The sequence below is a fragment of the Mytilus edulis genome, chromosome 9 (genome assembly GCF_963676685.1).
Source record: "Mytilus edulis chromosome 9, xbMytEdul2.2, whole genome shotgun sequence".
NCBI classification, from domain to species: Eukaryota; Metazoa; Mollusca; class Bivalvia; order Mytilida; family Mytilidae; genus Mytilus; species Mytilus edulis.
This window is the reverse complement of record NC_092352.1, coordinates 82228826-82255810: the sequence shown is the minus strand read 5'-3', so window position 1 is coordinate 82255810 and position 26985 is coordinate 82228826. Positions and strand designations below refer to the sequence as shown.

General features: G+C 32.6%; 2 protein-coding genes across 3 annotated transcripts in view; one reads left to right on the top strand and one right to left on the bottom strand.

Annotated features, from left to right (window-relative positions):
• Positions 1–66: 66 nt before the first annotated feature.
• On the top strand, positions 67–14865 carry LOC139489183 (uncharacterized). Of its 2 annotated transcripts, XM_071275363.1 has the most exons (6): positions 137–235; positions 8403–8499; positions 8812–8955; positions 12706–12849; positions 13321–14241; positions 14515–14865. In XM_071275363.1, exons 2-6 carry the CDS (start codon positions 8406–8408, stop codon positions 14763–14765), a joined length of 1554 nt encoding a protein of 517 aa, XP_071131464.1. In that variant the 5' UTR covers positions 137–235; positions 8403–8405; the 3' UTR covers positions 14766–14865. The 2 variants fall into 2 exon arrangements, with proteins under 2 accessions (XP_071131463.1, XP_071131464.1); XM_071275362.1 differs by lacking the exons at positions 8403–8499; positions 8812–8955; positions 12706–12849; positions 13321–14241; positions 14515–14865 and adding exons at positions 3319–5038; positions 5760–6937 and having other exon boundaries at positions 67–235.
• A 1516-nt stretch (positions 14866–16381) lies between these two features.
• LOC139489182 (formin-like protein 3) overlaps positions 16382–26985 on the bottom strand; it is a 37094-nt gene continuing 26490 nt past the window's right edge. Inside the window, exons 14-23 of the mRNA XM_071275361.1 lie at positions 26782–26909; positions 26106–26174; positions 25554–25640; positions 23967–24035; positions 22938–23009; positions 22152–22278; positions 21303–21400; positions 18342–18506; positions 16855–17712; positions 16382–16543 (exon numbers count right to left, since the gene is read on the bottom strand). Of these exons, the coding sequence (XP_071131462.1) occupies positions 17086–17712; positions 18342–18506; positions 21303–21400; positions 22152–22278; positions 22938–23009; positions 23967–24035; positions 25554–25640; positions 26106–26174; positions 26782–26909 (1442 nt within the window). The 3' untranslated portion in view covers positions 16382–16543; positions 16855–17085. The remainder of the gene's footprint in view (positions 16544–16854; positions 17713–18341; positions 18507–21302; positions 21401–22151; positions 22279–22937; positions 23010–23966; positions 24036–25553; positions 25641–26105; positions 26175–26781; positions 26910–26985) is intronic.

The window sequence follows — 26985 nt, the reverse complement described above, 5'->3', positions numbered from 1 at the left end:
AATTTGATGTATATCCCAAAGGTTTGAGGCTTTTGATCTCTGTACACAAGATCCTGGTACAAGTTCAGATACACGTAATCGCTCGTAAACGTTTAAGATTTATTTCAAATGAGTACAACGTTGCATAACTAACATCGCAGCTATATATAAAGGAGCTTGACAAGAGTGAAAGAACATAGCCAAGTATATCTTGTCCAGGACTCAGAGAGTAACAATAATCATAATTACTAAAAAGGTATTGTATGATAGGATATATCGATACTATGCGTCTTAGCTGTTCATAAACTTTCCAGCTTTAAGCTTTAAAAACTCAAGTGTTGCAATTTAAATTTAAATTCCGTCAGGGTATGATTATCAAGTATTGAGTATTTGCATCATCGATTAAGTTAACACACACTTCTTGAAATGTAAGCCCTTTTTGTTCACGAAGAAAATGTTTGATAATGACAAATCTTCTGTTTTCCATGTTGAATTGGTCTTTTTAGAAACTTTAAAATAACTTTTATTTTCCCCCCCTACTTCTTCATTTGAACTCTTGGGAATAGTAATTGTCTCATTGACAATCATAATGGTATCACCTTATTTTATGCGAATTATTGACATTTGTAATGAAATTTCATAGAATATTATGACCCCTGGCGTCTTTGTGGTATATTTAGTAGTGTCGGGGGTGGATTTTCACCCACACATTGATCTACTGATATAATAATATGGAAACATAAATATTTCTGTTTTCATTATTTTTATTCTTTCTTTGATTGAAGACAGTCTTTGAGATAATTTTAGTTTCTGATCAATTCATGGTTTACTTTTCGAAATTGTGACTTGGATGGAGAGTTGTCTCATTGGCACTCATAGTGATACCACATCTTCCTATATCTATATGTAACATACACTATTGAAAATATTACATTTTAATATTGTTTAAAAAAAGACGTGTGTCTTTGATTACTCTAATAGCCAAGTCAGTCCTTAAATGTTTACGTATAATCTACGGAGCAGAAACTGTATTCGTTATACCCATTACGATTCAAATCTATACACATGTAAGCATTTTGTTGATATCATCAGGTAATGTTTGAAATGTACCCTCTGATTTTCCGAACTCCGAAAAAACGGAAGCGTTAGGTATAAATACGCTATGAAATATGCTTTTATAAAATGTAAATAATATTTATTACTGTATACTATGTTTTTTTTAAACTGTTTGAATGTCTATATTCACTTATTTTTTCCTACATTGTTGATTATAAGTTCCATAACAAATAATGATGCTTCTTTTACTTACGTTATAAACGCATACTGATGGAGGTTTCAAATAGGTGCAGATTATAAAAAGCAAAAAAACAAATGAAATGTTGAGTAATACATTTGGAATAGTTATTTTAAGGATTCTTCAAAGATAACCATATTTACCGCTAGAATTTCACGAAGAGATTTTTATGATTTCCTTAATAGCAGTAACTCAAATGTTTGTATGTTTAAGTATTAAGCTTTCCGGCTATACCTACGATCTAATTTTTTACATAAAACTTGAATGTCTAGTGCAGATTACTACGCGGTGTGCACATTATATAATCATAAGCTCAGTTTTGGACGTTCAGAAAAAGCTAGTTTATCTAAATAAGGATGGAGTTAGACAACTCTTTATATCCGATAAGGTTAGGAATATAATTATTACGAGGGCAAATTGTTTTTAAAAGACAAATTCAGGGGTCAATTTTGAGGTTTTTGCAATTCTAGATTCTAATAAATACATAAATTTTCTCCACATTCCGTAGATCTGTTACTGAATGAAAAAACTCTCTGGTGTCTTCGGAGTTTTTTTTTTGAAAGGCAAAGGTAATTGCTATAGTCTTAATTCAAATCGCAGTCCAAATGTCCATCATACTTCCCGTTCGAATTTTGGAGTTGGCCTTTTAAAATGCAAAATTTTAATGCTGTGCGTATTTAACATTTTCCAAAAGCAGTCCAAATTTCCCACACACTGTTCGACTTTCCTTGTAGAGATTTTTTTATTACGCAGTAACTTGTTTTCATACTGAAAATGCCTGAAATATTTGCCACTGGATTTTTAACAGAAAGCGCTTAATCCTACCCCTTTAAAAGTGTCCTGTACCAAGTCAGGAAGATGGCCATTGTTATATTATTGTTCGTTTCTGTGTGTGTTGCATTTTAACGTTGAGTCGTTTGTGTTTTCTCTTATTTTTGAGAAATTGAGATAAGACGTGGCACGGTACTTGTCTATCCCAAATTCATGTATTTGGTTTTCATGTTATATTTGTTATTCTCGTGGTGTTTTGTCTGATGCTTGGTCCGTTTCTGTGTGTGTTACGTTTCGGTGTTATGTCGTTGTTCTCCTCTTATATTTAATGCGTTTCCCTCGGTTTTAGTTTGTTACCCCGATTTTGTTTTTTGTCCATGGATTTATGAGTTTTGAACAGCGGTATACTACTGTTGCCTTTATTAATCAATTTCGTGAACGCTTACCAAATTGTATGGCGTCGATCTAGTCTTTGATCATTTTGGTTAATGCTCTTAACAAGCGCGGTGTATTATTAACTATGTTTTACGCAATTTTTTTTTTTTTTTTTTTTTAATAATAATTGAATGAATTGAGCATGAAAATAAGTCGGGTGTAAATTCTTTTATATTATAAATTATACTGAGTTTGAATGATAGTTTAGTTCAATAAAATGTAAAGAATATTTATGAATAATAATTAATTCAATGTATTTTTTTGTGTATATCGATTTCAGTGACATTGTACACAGTTGATGTACAATAATACGCAATCAGATTGATAAAAGGAACGTCCAGTGGCAAATATTACATTTCAGATGAATAGTATAAACATCTAGCGGCAAATATTACTTTTATATTAAAGACTAGAACATTTTCATTTATATGAACATGTATTAATTTTAACTTGACCGACAAGTCGGATTTAAAACGTGTTAGCCCACATATTGGCAGTACGCAGAAATAATGGTCAACCTGGCCGCCTACACATGTTTATTTTTATTAAGACCGAACTTACTGCACAGTGTCTCCTTGGTTGCAGAGAAGATGCAAATACCAATTTGTTATACTATGATACAAATGTATTAAACAAACAACATATAATTTTATTTTTAGTTTGAAGATCCCTTATAATTCATAAACATAGGACAAATAAATCCTTCTACTAGTATTATTTCAGGCTGAATTTACAAGTACATGTATGTTGATACTTCCTGTAAAAGAATTTTCTTTTTTTCAATATACTAGTAGTTTTATTTTTGATAAATATCGTAAAACTATTTTTCCATAACGCAGGTACTTTTATTTTGCGACGTCACAGAAATGGAAAATTCCCATGCAAGAACAACTTTAGCATTCATACAAAAAAGGAAAAATATTCCTGAAACAATTACACTCGATGGGACTAATTTAACGATACCGGAAGTCCTTGCAGTCAGTATTGAGCCAAAATTGAAAGTAAATATTGGCAAGAAATCATTAGGAGAACTAGAAGCAAATGCAGCATACTTAAAAAAAAAGTTAGAAAAGGGACTCGTCGTTTATGGGATAAACACGGGGTTTGGTGGAAGTGCCGATGTTCGTTCGTGGGAATTTCAGGACGTACAGAAAGCGCTGATTCGTCATGTTAATGCTGGAATGGGGCGGTTGTTTCCAACCGACAAGGTCAGAGCTGCGATGGTTACAAGGGCAAATTGTCTTTCAAAGGCATACTCGGGAGTTCGTTCTGAGGTTGTCACAAATCTGACAGATCTAATAAATACCGATATTGCTCCCGAAGTTCCACTTCGTGGTTCCGTTAGTGCCAGTGGGGATCTGATGCCTCTAAGCTATATTGCAGCAGCAATAATTGGAAGAAAAGATTTGAAAGTGTCTAAAGGAGGGAAGATAATGTCTTGTCCAGAGGCTCTTGCAGAGGCAGGGATATCACCAGTTGTCCTTGGACCAAAGGAAGGACTTGCAATAATTAATGCAGATTCATTCTCTGCCGGATTCTCAGCTCCAACTCTGTATGACGCAAATCTGCTTCTACTTCTTACTCAAGTATGTACTGGATTGTCAATTGAAGCTTTGGAAGGAAGAACGGAAAGCTTTCATCCTCTTATACATAGCTGTCTTCCGCATATAGGTCAGAAAGAAATAGCAAGTAACATGCTGTCAATTCTAGAAAACAGCAAGCTAGCTATCACGACTTTAGACATGAACCTACCAGATAAATATGGCTTTCTGAAGCAAGATCGTTACAGTTTGAGAAGTTCGGCACAGTGGCTTGGGTCAGCTGCTGAGACACTAAACGAATCATGCCGAAGAATAACAATTGAACTGAACAGCGCCAACGATAATCCCATTATTGATCATCGTACAGATAAAATTTTGCATGGAGCAAATTTCCAGGGAGAAACCATGTCTATCGCAATGGATCAAACACGACAGGCACTTGGAATTTGCGGGAAGCTCCAATTTGCTCAATTTTCAGAGGTTGTAAATGAAAAGCTGAATTTCGGATTGCCACCGAATCTTAGTGGATGTGATATCAATGTGGATTTCGGATTCAAAGGCTGTGATACAGCAATGGCCTCTTACATGTCTGAACTCGATCACTTTGTCAACCCTATGAGTAATCATGTGTTAAGTGCCGAAACACATAACCAGTCAATCAACTCAATGGCTTTAGTCTCCGCTCGATTCACCTCAGAGGCAGTGGAAATTTTACAAATGATGACAGCAAATTTACTTCTTTTGACTGCGCAAGCCGTCGATCTACGTCATATCCGGAACATCGTTTTAAAAGAAGTCGAGGCGATGACACAAGAATATCCGGATCTAGCGACAACGTTAGATAAAATAGAATGGTATGAATTGTTGTTTTCATCTAAAAAGAAGACTGATAAGGAGGCGGATGTCCAATCAGGAAGGGACCAGTTTGCAGCAAACGATCGTCTATCGAAGAGATTGTCTGACTTGTACAGTTCTGCTTGTAATGGAAAATTGGATGCCTCCAAACAGATGGGTCAAGGTAAGTGTCATATTTTATATTTTTTTTTTGTATTTCAAATTTTAGTATTTTAATTTATGAGTTGCTTGAGGTTTGTGGGTCTTTCGACCTGTGACTGAAATAAAAAAAAAACCAGTAAAGATACTTTTCAACACAATTCATCATGATATTATAGGGAAAATTATAAAATGTCAAAATATTCAAAATCATTTGAACTTTATTTATCAACCAGTCTTACGTTGACCACTTCCGTTCTTATAAATAAAAGTAATATATTATACATGCAAAGAAATGAGGTTTATTTGCAAACTCATCAATTAAAATGTAAGAAATGAATGGAACGACTAAATTTTCAACAACGAGTAATATTTCCCGATGAATAAGGCGATAGAGTATGTAAGCCAATTAGATAACTACCCACCAAACAACGAATGCCGAATAAAAACTAGCTCATACTACGACCGCCACCTATTAGCATAGTAAACGCTAAAATTCCGAAATGACCATTATATGTAAATGTAAAAAGAGGAACCAACGACTAGATTATATTAAACAATGACATCTATGTCAGGCAACACCGCAATGCAAACTACAATATATATAAATCATTCTAATGGTGTGGCTTATACTTGAAAGACAAACTAGATCCAATGAAATAGCATGTGCATGTCTTCTTTGTTGGAAAGCAATTATTGATAGAATATTACATTTTGGTGAGTTCATACTTTACTTTCTATTGCAGGCACAATGAAAATGTACAACTTTATTCGAAAAGACCTTGACATTCCTTTCTACTGTGGACAAAATGGTATCGATTCCTGGCTTAGAAAGATCCTAGAGTCCATACAGAACAGAGATATAGAAAATGTGCTCGAGGAGATATTTACACCAATCGTGAACACAGTTGACATCAACGGCAAAATGTGAAGTTTTACCACGTTATCCGTCTTACAACTAAGAACATTTGTATAAAAACTCTTAAGGTTGTTTAAATGAAAAAGATATTTATTTATATTTACCATAATTCAATCATGAAATATTTGTATTAATGGAATGTTTTTCGAAATATAAGTTAGATGTAGAAATCTTTCATGTTAAATTAATTTTGTGTTTTGTAGTTAACACTAAGATGCGTGATTTTCATTTTACATTTTTTGTACTTGTATTAAAGCATTATTTACTTTTATAAGGAGAGACCTTTAGGATTCACAATAGTTTTCTCTCTCATTATTGCAAATCTCAGCAATCAATTATTGTATGAAATATTTTATAATTCATAAGTTGTATGATTTGAATAATAGTTGCAATAATGGACAACACAGATTCATAAACTCACAATGTTATGTCATACATAAATGGTTATGCAATGTTAAAATCTGTAGCGTTATGCATTCCAAATTGGGAACATTACATTTCCCTGAAAATCCTGAAAATTTAGTACATGCAAGATATATTTATATTTAAATAACTTAAGTGCCGTTTAACATATTTATTAGAATATTGGCCTTCAAAATAAGATTTTTTTTTTTTTAAAGAATAACATTTTTCATTTAATTTGAGAATGCATTTACTATGCCAAATTTTAAGTTCAGTTACTTTACGAAGAAAATGTAGCCTTGTTAAATGTTTTTCTTTTCTTATTCCTACTGTAAAGACAAAAGACACACTGTTTTGAATTGCATATTTTTTTTTTAACATTTATGCTAAGACTTTTTAAAGTAATTTCTATATTCATTGACACCTGTGCAAATGTGCCAAGGTTTTGTGAAACTTGACATTATGTAATTATGATAGGATATTGTGTTTTATCTATTTTCAACATATGCGTTTTGTTCTAATATAATTCATATCACATACATGTATTCACACACATGTAAATTATATGTTTTAAATGAAATAAATAAATATAACGGCTTTCTATATAGTACTTAGTTATCAATTGACAAAAACCTATTTTGTTGTCTTTTGTACCGTCAAAATATGATAAGTGGTTTCATAGTAGAGTTCGGTTTCACACCCAGACTCTCTCTTATTCACATTGTACCTCATACATACATGTATTCATATAACAATTTACCTTGTTGAAAATAACACTTTACAGAGATTGTGCTTACAAAAATGAATTTATAGAAGGTATCGGATTCGTTATAGAATTTATCGTGTAACTTTTCATATTCAAGAAAACAAGTTGATGGTTAAAGTTAGCTATACAAAATATGTTCATCCATTGGTAGAAAAGACTACATGTATTTAATTACCCAATTCATTTAACCACAAACAACAGAAGCCCATAACAAATTCAGACGACTATGCCCTGTCATTTGACCTTAAACAAGTTTTCACGAAAAAAAAATACACCTCATGATATATTTGTTATGGACCTACGACTATTTCTTCTTCAAAAAAAGAAATAATACTAGAAAAAGAAAGAAAACTGTTTTGACTGTTGTTCTCCAAATACCATTGAAAGTTATCAATCAGTTCAATCATTATGACTGTTATATTAAGCTTGAGTGAACAATGTTGCTTATTACTTTCATTTTTGCTCATTTGGTAGGATCATCTCGAGAAATGTTTGACATAAAAAGTAAAAGAAGTACGCATCGTATACCCTGGACAAATTGATGTTTCTAGTATGATAAGGCATGCTAAGCATAAAGAATGTAACACACTGTTACGTAAAATACCGTGTTATGTTGAATCACACATACAATTGCATATATAAAAAAATCACGTTTTAAGGGGGTCTATACCTGATGACCGATTTCAAATTTAGTTTATCGTTTCAAATTTTAAGTTCATCCCAGTAACTATTTTAGGAGCGACTGTGCTTACATATGTAGTTGCTTTATGAGTCTACATGGTAATCTGGTAAAATTCAAATAAGAAGATGTGGTATAATTGTCAATTAACAACTATCCAACAGAAACGGAGATGAACTGACGTAGGAATTAGCTCATATAAGTTATAATAAGGCCTTCAATAATGAGCAAACCTCATATTGTTAATTTAAATATAATATAAAAATATGCGTTTAAAAATAATCTTTACAACACAACATAACTGTGCGATGTTCATACATATGCTGGAAAATATGCATACCCACGATCTATATTTAAGTTCCCTACTGGTTTTGACAGGATGACTATAACCGAAAATGTCACGTATGCACCCAATAATACATAAGTTGCAGGTTTTTACAAGATAATTCTAGAGGAACATCTTAAAGTCTCCTCATATGTAATTGTTGAATATGGTACTCAACTCTTGGTTTGATGTAATGAACAGTTTTTTAATCTTGTCTTTATTTGGTTAAGTATTTTTTTAACCCTCTGGTATATTGTATAACTCGTGATTTAGTCGTACACATTACTATAATTTTCAGAGTATGGCCAAGCCATGTGAAAAGAAGGATGAAGCTCATGATTTAAAGGAAGACGCACAAGCTCCGGACGGCGGATGGGGATGGATTGTTCTCGTAGGTTAGAATACTTATATAAAGTTAAATATTTTGAAATGATATACAGATGATCTAAAGTGTTATCAAATTGAATATCAATTTCAATTGGGTTTAAATAATATATAGTAAAAAAGATCAGAATAAAGGGCGACCAAATCACAGAATACAGAGAGAAATAGACAGATAAAGAAAAGGGAATACATTCGTATCTACGGATGACTGTTGAGTGTAGTAACACGTTTAAAATCAATTATGCAATTTTAAGTAGGAATGAAACGTTACGACCTAATAATACTTTTTAACTGATTATGCATACATATTTATTTGATAAAAGGTGCAGTGTTACTGAACCTTTTGATCGGCGGTGCTGTGACTACGTTTGGTGTATTATACGTTGAATTGTTGGACTTATTCCATCAGAATGCAAGTAAAACAGCTTGGGTTGGTTCAGTGGCTAACGCAATGGGTTTACTTTTCAGTAAGTTATGTTTCTTTATTGTATAAATAATAGAGATAGTGAGGTTTATTGTTACATATTATTCTAATTTATCAAATTCCAATTATAGCAACGTTAAATGTATATTATTTTAAATGACTGTCATCTAACAATTTTTGAACGCTCTTTAACGTAATATATTCGGTTTGGCACTTCCATTAAACTATTTTGGCTTCGAGTATCGCTACCTACAATGTACCATGGATTCGAGTATCGCTACCTACCAACGTATCTAGTCTTCGTGATCGGAGGCACATAAGGCGACCATCATTTAATAAACATTATTGACGAAATGCGCCTCTAGTGCAGTACTATTGGTATCGTTGATGTTATTATTGACGTACATTCGAGTTGTATTCGTAATTAAAAGAGGGACGAAAGATACCAAAGGGACAGTCAAACTCATAAATCTAAAACAAACTGACAACGCCATGGCTAAAAATGAAAAAAAGACAAACAGAAAAACAGAAAAACAATAGTACACATGACACAACATAGAAAACTAAAGAATAAACAACACGAACCCCAACAAAAACTAGGGGTGATCTCAGGTGCTCCGGAAGGGTAAGCAGATCCTGCTCTACATGTGGCAGCCGTCGTGTTGCTTATGTGATTACAAATCCGGTAAATAGTCTAATTCGGTAGGTCACATTCATGAAAGGGAAGGGGATTGTAGTTACGACGTAAGGAACATATCCGATATCATTTGTGAAACGGTTATTCCATAACGGTCAACCAACTCGTGATGGCGTCCGTAAAATTTACGAAGGGATGATTTCAACTTCACCACTTGGAACTCTTGGTTTAATAGCTTCCTTGTGAGCAGTAACCCTCTATCAAGAAAATCATGATAGGAAATGCAAGCACGGGAATATCGTATCAATTGGGAGATATATACCCCGTATGCAGGTGCTGCTGGAATGTTGATACTTAGAAATGGAAAGTTCACAATTGGAAAGCTGAAATCATCTCTTTTGTCGTAAAGTTTTGTTTTCAACCGACCCTCATTGTCAATTTCTAGATGTAAGTCAAGATATGAAGCCGACTTAAATGTATCTGTAGTATCCTTTATCTCCAATTCGATGGGATAGATGCGTTCCACATAGTCACCAAATTTTGAATTGTTTAGTGAAAGAACGTCATCTATATAGCGGAAAGTAGAGTTAAAGGATATTGCTAACTTCTTTTCTTTCTTCCTAAGAAGTTCCTGCATGAAGTCAGCCTCATAATAATAAAGAAACAAGTCGGCAAGTAGAGGGGCACAGTTTGTTCCCATTGGGATGCCGACAGTCTGTTGAAAAACATGTCCTCCGAACGTTACAAATATGTTGTCAATCAAGAAATCAAGCATCTTGATAATATCGGTTTCAGAGAATTTTTTGTTTGAATCAGAGTGATTCTTTACAAAGTATGATTTATCCCTCCCTAAGACAAGATACTTGTATCTACGTTGGCCATTCTTTTTTATGAAGCAAAGTAATACCAACTCTTTCAATTTGTCTTTTAGTTTGGAATGTGGAATACTTGTGTAAAGAGTAGAAAAGTCAAATGTTTTAATACTGTTACAAGATGAAAGAGAGTTAGATTGTATGTACTCTAAAAGATCTTTGGAATTTTTAAGTATCCACATCTGATTCACGCCACCTCTAGAATAGGCAGTTTCACAATAACTTTGAAGCCCGTCTTTGATTGCTGATAAAATAGATGTTAATAATTTAGAAAGAGGTTTCGTGGAGCACTTGGAAGACCCAGCAATATACCGTTGTTTGTAAGGACACTTATGTAGTTTAGGTATCCAATACAGTGATGGAAGATCCAGTTCTTCATCTTTGGTTGAAATACCAAAGGAACAAAGAACAGACCTATGATTATCCAGGATTTCCTCTTTGGTAAGTGTCGTGAGGGTATATGTTGAGTTTCCAAGTGAATTGTCTATACCTAATTCGTTTATCAAGCAATTAATGTAGTGACTTTTACAGACAAAAACGATGTTATTTGGGGCTTTGTCTGCGGGGACAACAACATATTTATCATGGCGGTCGGATAAGTGTTTAGCAACATTTGGGTCTTTAAAGATTGACGTAGCATGGGCATTGATGGACCCATTCAGTTTCTTAATTCTGATTTGTATTAACGACCTCACTGCCTTAATCCATTCGGATAGAGTGTCTACGTCTTCCTTTTCACGTTTAGCCCATTGCCTGGCATAATCCTCGACTGAATCCATCAATATTTTAAAGTTGTATTTCCAATTGATGGATTTAGGCTCACGATATTTCGGACCTTTCGATAACACATTTCGTAGAGAAGTGTTATTAACAATGTTAAGGTCACCGGTAATAACGTGGCCAGCAGGATTGTATTTGAATTGGGAACTAGCACAAGTGCAATCAGGAGGTTTAGACTTGAAGTCGTCAATATCGAGATTCTGCAAAACGCGTTTGTAACTGAAAATTTTAGTTGCAATAGGTTTGGTATAGGTATAAGAAATTATTGGTACAGACTGGTCTTTGAAATAAGGAGGTATTTTCGATTGAACTAATTTATGATGAAGGATATTGCCTAGGTTGACGCCATCGAGACCTTTGTTGGCAAAGGAAAGATTAGAAAAGATCTTTTCTCTTTTTCATCTTTTCCAATGCGAACTGGCTTGAAAAGTCTGTGACTTGCAATATCCGAAAGTATAGCTTGAAGTTTGTATTGGTTTGAATGAGGGTTTGTAACAGTGGATTCCAAACATAAATTGAACAGAGAATGAAGTTTTGAAAGGGGTAATGAATAAAGTTTCGTGCGAATGTGATGAATACCTAACGGCTTTTGTATGAATGGCAGCAAGTCATTAATAGAGACATCATGCAGAGAAGGTGATGTATAATGACGATGACCATGACTGCGTCTACGTCGAGGAGTCGAGTTGAAAATATTCATCACATTCACCGAGTTACACGAAGGACTAGATAGAATACCTATACCATCAATTTTGTCATTGCAGCCATACGGTGTTGCAGTTCCCAATTGTCTAATCCAGTAGTCTTCTTTTTGTCTACGGAGAGTCGTTGAAAGATTAGGATTGTTAGAGCTATGGTATATCTTTTCGATAATGCGAACTGTCATAGAAACGATGGAATGATCGAGCTGATTGAAATGCTGGTATAGAATGTCGTTAGCATTGAGGTTAATGTCTGATCTATGACCTCACATACGTTTGTTTAGCCTTCCTTTCGTTTCACCGACGTATACCAATCCGCAAAGGTTGCACTCTAATCCGTAGACTACATTTATCGATTTACAATTCAGATCATCGTAACTTCTGGTAAAATATGACTTCTTGGTCAAATTGCTAGTGAACTCAGCATCTGTAATTAAAATAGCACAAGTTTTGCAGCCTTTGGTCTCACATTTTGAAATGCGACAGTGTTGTACTGTGTCATCAAAAACCAAAATGTCTTTAAGGAGAACTGAACATGGCTGTATATGTGTAATATTGCTTTTGTCACTAGAACGATGATCTGAATGAGTCGTGTTTGAGATATTAAAAGATGACATGTGTCGCTACAAGTGCATTTCTATACATACACTTTCAATAGAAATCTTCTTCAAAACCTTAGCTTGCGTTATTGATGCGTTTTGATACTGTACTGTTTACAATTCAAATGTCATTATATAATCCTATTGCAAAGTTCATGTATATGACAAACGTCTTCCGTAAACAAATCATTTAATACTTTTTAGGTCCTGTTGCCAGTGCGATGAGCACAAGGTTTTCCTGTCGCTCAATGGCTTTAGTCGGTGGCGTGATTACATCCATTGGTTGGATAACAACAGGATTTATGCCAAGAATAGAATATATGTTTATAACTTACGGCCTTGTAGCAGGTAATTTCAGTTTATATGCATATGGTGCCTATATATTGGTTTATAACGAAAACTCTTTATACCAATTAGGCGTATGTGCCATTGTTCCAAAAAAAAGAAACAGAAAATCAAATTTCGGAACTCGGTAGAAAAATATTACGGCAAACAAAAACAACTAGAAATACAACTACAACAAATGTGAAACACTTAAAAGAAAAATAAAGATTGATGAACACGAACACACTGCAGTAGGCGCGGTAATAATCTATGATTCTCCTAAATGGTAGACAATTCTCGCCTCACACTTGACACTTAATGTGTTGTTCATGTAAAATACATTATCATGAAACATCGGTGAAATAAACCGTGTGACTAAAAAGTTTAGAATATCGTTATATTTTGGATCATGGTCTGCAGATTATTTAGCAAAAGATGTGATCTTAGATATCACTAACATAAATCAATATACATATGTCCTATGTATTCATTTAGGTATTGGAAAGTCAATGGCAAACATTCCAAGTATTATAATGGTAGGGAGGTGGTTTGATAAAAGAAGATCGCTGGCTAACGGTCTTGCCACGGCTGGGGCAGGAGTAGGAACGTTTATCTTTGCACCACTTTTAGAATTTCTCTTGAGGAAATACGGTTTTCAAGGAACAATGCTAATTATGAGCAGTGTTATGCTTAACATTTGTGTTTGTGGGTCTTTCTTCCGTCCTGTCCCCCAGAATATCAAACTCAAAGGATCCAGTTTGACAGGGATCACAAATAAAGTATTTGTAATAGATGAATCTACTGATTTCTCTATGGCTGCTGACTGCGAGATTCCACACAAGACACCAAATGGAATTTCTAATAAAATCACAACAAATAACTCTTTAATTGATACAAAGTATCGACAATCAAATAATAATGAAAACAAAACTTTAAAAAGCTATTTAGATTACACATTACTGTCGAATCAGCGTTTTATTTGTTTCTGTATATCTGTCATGTTAGCAACGCTTGGTCACTCACCTGCATCTATTATGTTACCTGCATTGGCAATGCAATTCAATATTAAATCAAAAGAAGCAGCCTTTTTATTGTCCATCACTGGAATAGCAGATATAGTCGGGCGTATAACGTTCGGTGTAATATGTGACGTCAAGATTTTTAAGAAGAACCGACAGACCTTATATGTGTTCGCTATTTTCATAAGTGGTGTTGCTAACATGTGCTGTGGATTTGCTAGCGAATATTGGCACTTTGTGATTTATTCGTGTATTTTTGGATTATTTGCCGGTTCCTACAACGTTTTGACGCCAGTCATGTTGGTAGACCTTCTTGGAGTAGAGAACCTGGCGAGCTCATGTGGTTTAGCTCTGTTGTTTCAAGGTCTTGGATTTCTCGTTGGTCCACCTATTGCAGGTATTTATAATGGGGAAAATTTGTTTAATTATAATGGAAGAACTAACAAAATAGGTTTTGTAAACACACATTGTGATTATCAACAATAAAATTTATTAATCGGCATTTTTTACTTTAAACTACTCTCAATATAAAAAAAGAAGATGTGGTATGATTGCTAATGAGTCAACTCTCCACAAGAGACTTTGACTTCTTAAATTACATGTATAAAACATATTTATTCAAATGATATGTATTCAATAGATTTACACATTATTTAATTTTCTTTCACAGGATTTGTGACGGACATCGTTGGCGACTATCAATCAGGATTTTACTTTGCAGGAGTTGCTATGGTTATAAGTGCTATTGTCGTTAATCTATCGACTTTTTGTAATCTCTTCACTACTCTGAAGAAAGACAATTACGAAATAGACAGAGATGAAAATGGAGTAAATGACTTCCAATTTGTTGAACACATACAAAATGAAACGAAGCGGTCATCAGATATAACGATGATTAAGTTAAATGTAAGAAGTATTTGACATGATACAATTTATGTTATTATTCGTATTAATGATAAAAGGCATTTCATTTATACACTGGGAGTCTGTGTATTGCAGGAAATATAATGTACGTGTGCAATTTTGTTATGTTTTTTTTTCAATATGGTAGTTCTGGGTTGGGAGAGATGACTCTTTAAAACAGTGATGTATTTGTTAAAAATAAAATAACAAAAAATTAAAAATTAAAAACTCCGAGGAAAATTCAAATGGTAAGTCCCTAACCAAATAGCAAAATCAAAAAGCACAACCTTATCAAACGAATGGATAACAACTTTCATACTCCTGACTTTGTATATACATTTTCTGATGGAAAAATTGTGGATTAAACCTGGTTTTGAACAAGCCAAACCTCTCACTTGTATCGAATGGTAACTAGCTGACGTCCTCTGCTATTATTCATATGATAAAAAATGTTATTTAGGTGTTACTGTACCATTGATTCTAAGAGTTGTGTCCTTTATCCTACGTCTACCTGATTGAACTGTAAATAATATGGGATTGAAATGTTAGTTTATAACTAAATATGTTAAGTTTATAGTACAAACGCATAACAAAGGGACACAAATATGACTTCAATATTAGTAATTATAATAAGTCTGTTGGATTTACGATGAGATTATATGATAAAGTCATTGATACTGTTTTGAAACAAAATTTTGAGAATATTAAGATTTTACAAGAAATTTAGGTTACAGCCATCTTAGTTTAAGTCTAACGTTTAACTTCTTTGCTATTGTTACGGTTGTATTGGCATTGATTCGTATAAGAAAATTTGATCTTTGCCTCTAAAACGCTTGGTCTTGTGTGTTTTATGTATACTAGTACACGTTATTCTACAATATCAAACACGGATTCAGACGTTTTTTTTTAAATAGTTTACTCAATGCAAATTATTTCACAAAAATAAGGTCAAGTCAACAAAATAACTCACAACAAAGATAAAAGAATAATCTTTGATATAACAGTATAATAAACTCATCATAGATACCAGGACTAAAATTTTACACTTACGCCAGACGCACGTTTCTTCTACAAAAGACTCATCAGTGACGCTCGAATCCAAAAATGTTTAAAAGGCCAAATAAAGTAAAAGTTGAAGAGCATTGAGGAACAAACATTCCTAAAAGTTTTGCAAAATACAGCTAAGGTGATCTACTCCTGAGGTAGAAAAGTAGAAAAATTCAAAGTTTTGTTAACAGTTAATGTATCATTATGAACATGTCAATGATAACTCAAGTCAACACAGAATAACAGATAATATTGGAAATGCATTTGAAATGCATAGGAATCAAAAGTAAAAAAACTTGCATCACATCCTTGCTGGACTGTACAATTTACGACGGAAGACCTGATTACAGGTGTTTAAACTATCACCCTTTCGTAAAACAAGGTTTAATCCACCATTTTTCACATATAAACATGTCGGTATCAAGTCAGGAATATAATAGTTGTTATCCATTCGTTTGATGAGTTTGAGATTTGATTTTGACATTTAATTAGGGACTTTCTGTTTTGAATTTTCTTCTGAGTTCGGTATTTTGGATATTCTACTTTTTTCTATTCGTAACTGTTTTCATGAACAAAAATAAATAAATATATATATGTCTATTTATTGCACAGTCAATTAATAATATTGGCATGAGGTAATATACAGCTCAAATATAACAAATTAATATATCAATACAATTACAACTTCAGATAAAATAAAACTAGTGTTTTCCACCGTAGAGAAAATTGGAATTCAACAAGAATGTGTCCTCAGTACACGAATGCCCCACTCGCACTATCATTTTCCATGTTCAGTGGACCGTGAAATTGGGGTAAAAACTCTAATTTGGCATTAAAATTAGAAAGATCATATCATAGGGAACATGTGTACTAAGTTTGAAGTCGATTGGACTTCAACTTCATCAAAAACTACCTTGACCAAAAACTTTAACCTGAAGCGGGACAGACGGACGGACGAACGAACGGACGGACGGACGAACGAACGCACGAACGGACGCACAGACCAGAAAACATAATGCCCCTCTACTATCGTAGGTGGGGCATAAAAATAATGAATAACCAAACGTATGATAACATTTGATAAGCAATAGGTAAACATTGATTTATAAAGCTGAACACAGGTCTTACAAAATTTCTTATTATTTATTTACATGTGTTGTTTTATTGTTTATCATAATTTCGTTAGTGGTATATATTTATTATATATTGTTTCTTTTTAGCTTTAAAATGTGTTCCCTACAGCTTAATATATAGTATTTTCCCTTTTAGTCAAAATGGAAAATAAAATAATTTATAAATGAATGATAGACCGAATGGTATAAAATTTTCGATTGACAGGACTAGATAGATGGGTTTCGTAACCATTTAAATCTCCTTCAAACTCCTGAAGGATCCGTGACACCTCACTACTTAAGTCATCATATTGATTCTCAACCAAGTCAGGGGAGTTACTTCTTGGGTAGTCAGGTGGAGGCTCGTTTGTAAGATTAGATGTCAACAGAGGTGAACTTGTTCGTTGTTTACTTTCTTCTTTTGTCATGACATATTTTTTCAAACAACGTCCCCCTGATCCTTCGAATGCACTATCCCCGCTATCACTGTCCTGGTGTTTTAAATTACACCACTTCTCACCGTCTTTGTTTTTTGAAGTATACGATTGTTCTACGAAAACAGAAGGATCGACATATTGTGATGGTGTTGTCATTACAATCCAATTTTTTATTCGTTCCTTGTCGTCCATTTGCTTTGTGGCGTTCAGTCCAAACGTGTCCAAATCCGATTCTATTATTTCTTGAGAAAAGAGTTTTGATTCGGTTTGTTTTTGAAATTCATTTTCTTTTTGACTCATGTAGTCAGGAAACGGCTCCAAAGTGATATCCTTTGATAATTTTCTGACAGGTAATTTTTCAACTAAATTCTGTAATGAAATGAAATAATTGATATAAATAATTGTGAAGTAATATCATGAACAAGTGTTAACGTTCCTTTTGATTTAACTGTTGCAATGTTGTTATACAATCACATTTGTAGTTTTTATAATTTGGAAAAAAAATAAAAAAACAATACGTTACACGGTAAAGTCTTCATTGAAATATCTTTTTAAATATATACTGGAACAGACCATGCACTCAGAAGCTCTGCACACGAAACATATTTAAATTTGGTTACACATTGTTTTGTATTCCTAAACACTTTTATATAATTCATTTGAGTAGGCAAACACAACTTTAATGAAACGGTTTTTGAACTATTCAAACATGATTAAATGGAAGGAACAGTCAATACAACCATAACTACATTGATTTATTGAACGCACGAAAAAGGTAAGGACAAACAGCTGTAATGTCCATAATTTTAGCCGATGCCTGAAAACACAACATATAGTTTTCATTTTTATTTCAGCTTATACCGTATGCACTACAAACCATACAATTTTTAAATATGATAAACGCAGGATATATTTTACAATGTATCTGGAAATGTTTTAAATCGTTATTTATAAATGTTTAAATAGTAAATACTGAATTCTAACAGCCAAAAACATACCTCAAAACGTATTGCAAACGTATTTATGTTTGATAACATGTCTGCTGGTTCTATTAATTCTTTGTTTTCATTGCAAAGGACGCAAACATCATTAAATAGTTTGTCCATTTCTTGAAAATGTTCATAAAAAGAATTAAATCGGCTGCACACTGAATGGTGAGTTTTCTGAATAAAACTTAAGGAACAAAATGATCTACATGATTCAATATTATACATGTAAATTTGCATTACTTGTTTATAACGAAAATCATGTACACGACATACATAAAAAAAATCAATATTTAAAAACACCCGACCGAATTGAATTGTTTTGGTAACAGTTAATGAAGGTATATGTTATCAGCTCAAATACAACAAATTAACGTCTGATTTTTAAGTTCAGATGTGTGTTGAATTTTCATTTGAAACTACAACAAATCGTTTCAATTTAATTTAACACATATACTTCATTAAAATATGACATTTGCGTTAACACTTTTTTCTTTTAATTTAAAATAAAACACTTATTATAAAAAAGAAGATGTGGTATTATTGCCAATGAGACAACTGTCCATAAGAGACCAAAATAACACAGACATTAACAACTATAGGTCACCGTACGGCCTTCAACAATGAGCAAAGCCCATACCGCATAGTCAGCTATAAAAGGCCCCGATATGACAATGTAAAACAATACAAACGAGAAAACTAACAGCCTTATTTATATAAAAAAAATGAACGAACAAGAATGTGTCCTCAGTACACGAATGCCCCACTCACCCTTTCATTTTCTATGTTAAGTGGACCGTGACATTGTGATAAAAACTCTAATTTGGCATTAAAATTAGAAATATTATATCATAGGGAACATGTGTACTAAGTTTGAAGTTGATTGGACTTCAACTTCATCAAAAACTACCTTGCCCAAAAACTTTAACCTGAAGGGGGATACACGGACGAACGGACAGACGGACTGACGAACGGATAGACGAACGGACGCACAGACCAGAAAACATAATGCCCCTCTACTATCGTAGGTGGGGCATAAAAACAATTGTGTAACAAACAAACAAACGATAACCACTGAGTTATGTCTACCTGCTCGTTTCTGGCAAAAATTAAATATGCTTAATATTCTTTATACTATTATTATAACCAGATGCTCCGCAGGGCGCAGCTTTATACGACCGCAGAGGTTGAACCCTGAACAGTTGGGGCAAGTATGGACACAACATTCAAGCTGGATTCAGCTCTAAATTTGGATTGTGATTAAATAGTTGACACAGCATAGGTTTCTGACACAGAATGAATGTGGTCTAATGAACTTAAAAAAAATGTTTGCCTTTGAGCAATTCACTATGCTGTTGAATATTAATCCTCTCAAAAAAATGTTTGAAGAAATTTTCTTTTTATTTATGAAATCTGAAATGAAAAAAATTGACCCTCCAATTTTTTTTTCACATCCCCCTTTCCCTTATTTCAAAACTGATCTCAATTCAAATTTCTAATGAAGTTTGCAACAATAACTACTCATTTAAATACATCATAAAATATTAAAATGTAAAAAAAGTGCTTGTTATCACTGAATGGTAAAGATTGTTTTAATCTATCAGTTGGTAGTAAAAGTGAATATACATTGTATATTGTATAAAACAATGATTTAAGTTGATTCAACTACTATTCTGGACAAAGAAAGATAACTCCAATTGAAATCCAATTGGAATTTCTTGCTATTGCACAATATTGTGCAATTAGATATTTCTTGCTATGGTGGAATACTGTGCAATTGAAAATATTTGCTATTGCACAATACTGTGCAATTGAAGATTTCTTGCTATTGCACAATACTGTGCAATTGAAGATTTCTTGCTATTGCTGAATACTGTGCAATTGAAAATTTCTTGCTATTGCACAATACTTAATATAATAATTTTGGATCCTGATTTGGACCAACTTGAAAACTGGGCCCATAATAAAAAATCTAAGTACATGTTTAGATTCAGCATATCACAGAGGCCCAATAATTCAATTTTTGTTAAAATCAAACTTAGTTTAATTTTGGACCCTTTGGACGTTAATGTAAACCAATTTTAAAACGGGACCAAAAATTAAGAATCTACATACACAGTTAGATTCGGCATATCAAAGAACCCCAATTATTCAATTTTTGATAAAATCAAACAAAGTTTAAATCTGGACCCTTTGGGCCCTTTATTCCTAAACTGTTGGGACCAAAACTCCCAAAATCAATACCAACCTTCCTTTTATGGTCATAAACCTTGTGTTTAAATTTCATAGATTTCTATTTACTTATACTAAAGTTATGGTGCGAAAACCAAAAAAAATGCTTATTTGGGTCCCTTTTTGGCCCCTAATTCCTAAACTGTTGGGACCTGAACTCCCAAAATCAATACCAACCTTTCTTTTGTGGTCATAAACATTGTGTTTAAATTTCATTGATTTCTATTTACTTAAACTAAAGTTATTGTGCGAAAACCAAGAATAATGCTTATTTGGGCCCTTTTTTGGCCCCTAATTCCTAAACTGTTGGAACCAAAACTCCCAACCTTTCTTTTGTGGTCATAAACCTTATGTCAAAATTTCATAGATTTCTATTTACTTAAACTAAAGTTATAGTGCGAAAACCAAGAAAATGCTTATTTGGGCCCTTTTTGGCCCCTAATTCCTAAAATGTTGGGACTAAAACTCCCAAAATCAATCCCAACCTTCCTTTTGTGGTCATAAACCTTGTGTTAAAATTTCATAGATTTCTATTCACTTTTACTAAAGTTAGAGTGCGAAAACTAAAAGTATTCGGACGACGACGACGACGACGACGACGACGACGACGACGACGCCAACGTGATAGCAATATACGACGAAATTTTTTTCAAATTTTGCGGTCGTATAAAAATAAAAAGCGTACTATTATCTGTTTTGCAAAAGTAATACAAGTCATTTAAACATATACAAAAAGGATACATTAAGATCGTCTGATGGACACTTTGACTGTTCCGTTTCGATCACCTTGATACCACGTTTCGTTTCATCTATAAATAGCTGAAAGCTTTTGATGGAAACTGAAATAATAAACACAGAAATATATGCAAATGTAAATATCTTTATATTTGATTGAATGTTGTACAGGGTTAATAAAACTGCTGTCTTATATCCTTTTATATCACTGCACATATTCACATCAAGGATGTTCACTGTCAAAAAAAAAATAATCCGTATGTCGTACATTGACAGTATATAAATAGAACTAAAAATTAGAACAACATTTAAAAAAAAAAAACAAAAAAAAAACCCTACTTTTTTAAACATTGATTTTCAGTCTACATTCCATAAAATGGTAAAGAGAAATGTAGGAGCTATCGTGCAAAATTACAAATGGCATTCCATTAAATCAGAGGATTCCGAATATCTGATAAAAGATCAGTAACGAGAGGCCAGCGAGTATCCTTAATAACGAAATGCCTGATTGTTTACTCCTAGATGACAACCATTGTTTAAACTTTCAAGCATATACAAATAATATTTGTCCTCTTTATTTTATATCCTTGTTTAATTTGAAATAGCTCAAATAGTTCATGAACATTCACAGGAAATATCATCAACCTGGAATCTGAGCAGATTATGCATGTTTATGCATGTACGTCTGTTGTTATTTTCCCTCTCTTTGGACGGTCAGTTAGCAACCTTTTTGTATACTAGTATATATATAATATTATCTTGTTCTACTTATACACAACTTAAGGGTTGAACTCATTGTTGATCATAGTTGAAGGTCGGACGGTGACCTATAGTTAATAAATTCTGTGTCATTACCTTTTTCATCTATCTCAATTGATATATCTTTGTACCAGTGCAGTAAATGTGGATGTGTACTACATATTTCGTCAACTATAGTCTCCAAAAGATTCCATTTAGTAGGTTCCAGACATGTTGATTCCAACTGTAAAACGGCAAACTATATTTTTGATATCATTCAATGTTATTGACATGTCTTTTCTATGTGAATATACTATGTATTTTTAAACTATCAGTATATGACATTTCAAAAATAAGATTTACAATGGTTTAATTAATAGAGATTTCATATATTAGAGTCATTTATATAAAAGAAATTGAACTAAGGTAAACATAATTATCCACTTTAAAAAAAGATGTGTTTATTAAATTGCTCATGTGAACATGTATATTGTATGGTCTTAGTTTATAATTGTACATGTAAACATCCTCCTACTATTTCATATGTAGAACAGTTGTCTAATTATCAATAATCCATTATGTCTTTCTTGACATTTAACAATAGAAGGCAGCAATACATTCCTGAGTGTATATAATATCTATATCAAATATTGTATTTATATAAAAATATGTAACTAGTACATGATTTAATATAATTGTGTTTAATATAAGGAAATATATATTTTATATAAAAGAGGGGCAAAAGATACCCAGAGGGACAGTCAAACTGAGAGATAGAAAATAAACTGACAATGACATTGTTAAAAAATATAAAAATATATAAATACAAACAGACAAATAATGGTACACAAGACACAACATAGAAAACTAAAGACTATTCTATAGTATACTCTTTGTACTTACTTCTATTAGAAATGATAATTTAAAGTCTAATGGTGTAGTGTAGAAATTGTCTACCATGTAATCTTTTATTATCTGAAACAAATCAAGAATGTTCAAAAAAGCTCAATAATAAGTTGTGTAGTTATTTTAATCAAAAATGAAAATAAACAGCTTTCGAGAAACCTGCCATGACCAAGACAATGTATGTAATCCAACAACATGAATAAAGTTCAAATATAAGACGTTTTTTTTTTCTATTTATGCTTGGCTTGTTATATGCATGTTATTCGACATTTCAATTTTAATGGTAACTCTAGGATTTACATCTGCTGTAATTTCATTGTCCGAATAAAAATAATAATTTAAAAGTCCGAGATATTTGACGAGTCCACTGTAGTAAAACAAGGAATCAGCTCACTCTTTTGATTATTTTTTTCATACTTACATTTGGAAATTAGTTTTTTCTTTTCTTGGAGGCCTTATAAGTCAATTATACTTTTTAACTTTTTTTAATAGATTTAGTAACCTCCATTCGTTTGATGTGTTTGAGCTATTGATTTTGCCAATTGACTAGGAACTTTCCTTTTTTAATTTTCCTCGGAGTTCAGTATTTTTGTGATTTTAATTTTTACGAAATTTATATTTTAGTCTATACCGCTCTTGAATCAATAAACATTTATCAAAAATATTGGTAGAAAAGAAATGATAAATTAAACCAGTACATAAAGTTACCCTTAACCTTTTGTATTAATTATATATTAAAAACACACATGGCTTCAGATTTAGATTTTTTTTCCTCATAAAAATAAGTCATGTTAAATTTGAGTTAACCTTTCTCATTGATATTTTTTCATTAATACGTATTTTTTCTGTTCAGTAGTGCACATAGGAGACGAAATTGATAGACTGTATCCTCAGTAAGGACCAAATATCAATACACAGCGGAATTAAAGTATTCCAATTTGAGATGAAATGTTGTTCATATCATACTACTTTAGTACATATTATATTAGAAAATTATTATAAATAATTAATTGTCGTTGCACTCACCTCAAGTAAACTCTTAAAATGTTTAAATTCGATAACGGTTTTGCAGCAATCTTTTATTTGGCTAACTTCCTGTAACATATATAGTGCCATAACGTTTACAATGATAAACAGTTCTACAATTGTCAAAGTTTTTAAGGAAATGTATGAAATGGCTATTTTGGCTAAAAAACACTTTTGGACAGAAATCATCGCCTTCTCCTGTCATGTTAGGAGAACAAGTATTTGTGTTATCTTTTGTTGTTGCTTATACTACATAAATATGTGCTTAAACTCTTGATATTAAATTAAATATGTTATGTTAAATGCATTTAGAAATTTAAGTTCCCCCTTACCCCCAAAACAAAAAACGATGGAGAGAACAAAAGGATAACGGATTATTTCTTAAATATATATTGTTCTCACTAAAATTTGATTCCAGATTGATAAAAACTACTTAATCAGTTTGTTCTGCAGGTGTACAAGGACCACAGGAACATTTGTATATATAAACTCATTACAGATACCAGGATTAAATTTTGTTTTTACGCTAGACGCGCGTTTCGTCTACAAAAGACTCATCAGTAACGCTTGAATCCAAAAAAGTTAAATAGGCCAATTAAAGTACGAAGTTGAAGACCATTGAGAAATAACTTATTTCAGTGGTCATTGTTTATCATTCTTCTTTCTTCCCCTTTGTTTAGATTTACATGAAAATTATATTGCGTCAGTATCAAACGTTGTTCGTTGTAGGTATTCATTACGTACATATAGACAATAACTGTTTAGTGTCTTTAAATATCAGCTGTATTTGTACGAAGCTAGGAAACAAGGTGTATGCGAGCTTTAAGCGAGCTATTACACCTGTTTCGAGCCGAGCCGAGTACAGCTGATATTTAAAGACACTAAACAGTTATTGTATTTATCCTGCAATTAATTCTGTATATTATTTGTGTTTTGAAAGATACAAAAACACGTTTTGCATTTATTTTCGATTTGAGGCCCGTGTAGTTATACGATACATTAAACACACATTCAGCTGAAGACGGATTCGCAAAAAAAGAATCTCGAATGGTCAACAATAATACATTACTCAAGGTGAATAGTTATCTTTTTTAACATAACTAATTTAAACATGCATGGTGAAATTGACATGGTTGTTTTTGTTACACTATGATACACATTCAAGTTTTGAAATCGATAGTTGTCATCGTAGAAAAGACTGCTGTTCATGTGTGTATGTTATCAGAAAATTGTTGTTATTCTTATTGCTCTAAAGAAATGTTTGAAAACAAACAGAACGTATAAAAGTAATCGATACGTCGTTGGAATGCGATTGCAATACACATTCTGAGGTCACGCAGGTTCATACAATACTCAGTCCGGCAGTGGGCGGAGCTTTAAAGCGATATCTGTATAGTATACAGATACAGCATAGCGATATCTGTAGGGCTGAATCTGTATAGTAGAACACCCAATTGCAGGATAAACATTTATATTATGATCGTTCTCAAATTTAATTTACACTCACATAAACGAATAAAAATAACAAATAATACCATTATTTTACGATTAAGTCAAAGCTACAAAGTACACTGAATGCTTTCTTACCTTGTTCTTTCTATCGACTGTTTTCTGATATTTGTCCACAAATTGCATGATATTAAGCTTTTCTTCTAAGCGCTCAACAGCCATCATCTATCAAACATTAAGTACTTAATATTTGAACAAATGTCTATTTTACATTGCACACTAGTGTTCCATTTTCTCATTTATATACATATATAACAGGAGGTACAAAAATATTTGTCTCAAAAATTGTTCCTTGTTCGTTTTTCCTTAGTGTATACTGACCTGCTTAGAGCTAGAGAGACGAAAGAGACATTCAAATTCATAACACACTGACATTATCATGACAAAAAAATGACATAAAAAAACATATGACGGCAACATGTTATAAGATTCGATATTTGAATAGTCGTGAATGCACAATATCTATTATGACTGGTAATGTTGTAAAAGAATGTTAATCAAGTCGTTTTTTCCTTGTGCACACGTTTCTGACATCAATGTCCTATGGTCGCAAATGGACAACTTTGTTAAATTTAAATTTGTATTTTATTTTCATTTTTCTTTAGTGCACACAGTCAATAATTAACTCACCTGTACAAGAAACTGTTCTGCTTCTCCAAGATTTTCTAAATCGCATTCAAGGGTTAAAATATTTCTCATCTAACAAAAAAGAAATGTATTTCATAGTTTTTTTGTTTGAAATGAATTTGTTATTCAGGGGAAAAAATCTTATTGCTTATTAAAAAAAAAACAAGTGTCGGCAATCAAGAAGTTCAGCATAAACGGTTCTGAAAACGTTATGGTTTACTCCTAGGATGTTTTGTGTTGTAAATTCATGGGTATTCATATTATTGCTGCAAAAACCAGTAGCTGGAGTATATCTATTATCGGTTTGCCATATTTCAAGACAATTCAAATGATTCTTAATTTAGTGAATGCTATAGACAAAGCTTGTCTTTTCACTGCAATTTTGTAAATTCAAAAGTGAACGGTGTTCATATTGTAAAATGTTTGACAAACGCTTTAAATCTTTACAACTGTTACATATTCTCATCAGTATCTTGTATGCTCTTTAATTTCTTACTTTATTTGGCCTTCTTTTTTTATAACTTTTTTGGATTCGAGTGTCACTGGTAAGTCTATTGTAGACGAGACGCGCGTCTAGCGAAAATACAAAATTTAATTCTGGCATCTATGATGAGTTTATTGGTAACTATGATGGGTTTATCTATTGTACTGTTAGAAATACAGAAAATTCAGAAGTTACCTCGTTTTCAGTTGGCAACAGTTCAAATAATGCTTTGACATTTTCGGTAGCTATGTCCTCTATATCGTACGACTGTACACATTCCACAATTACGTCTAGTGGCAATCCTATTTCTTTTTGTATCTGCACTATTATTATAGAAATAAAAGGAATATAAATATAACATGCATGTTAGACTAGAACAATTATTGTATAAAAAATATG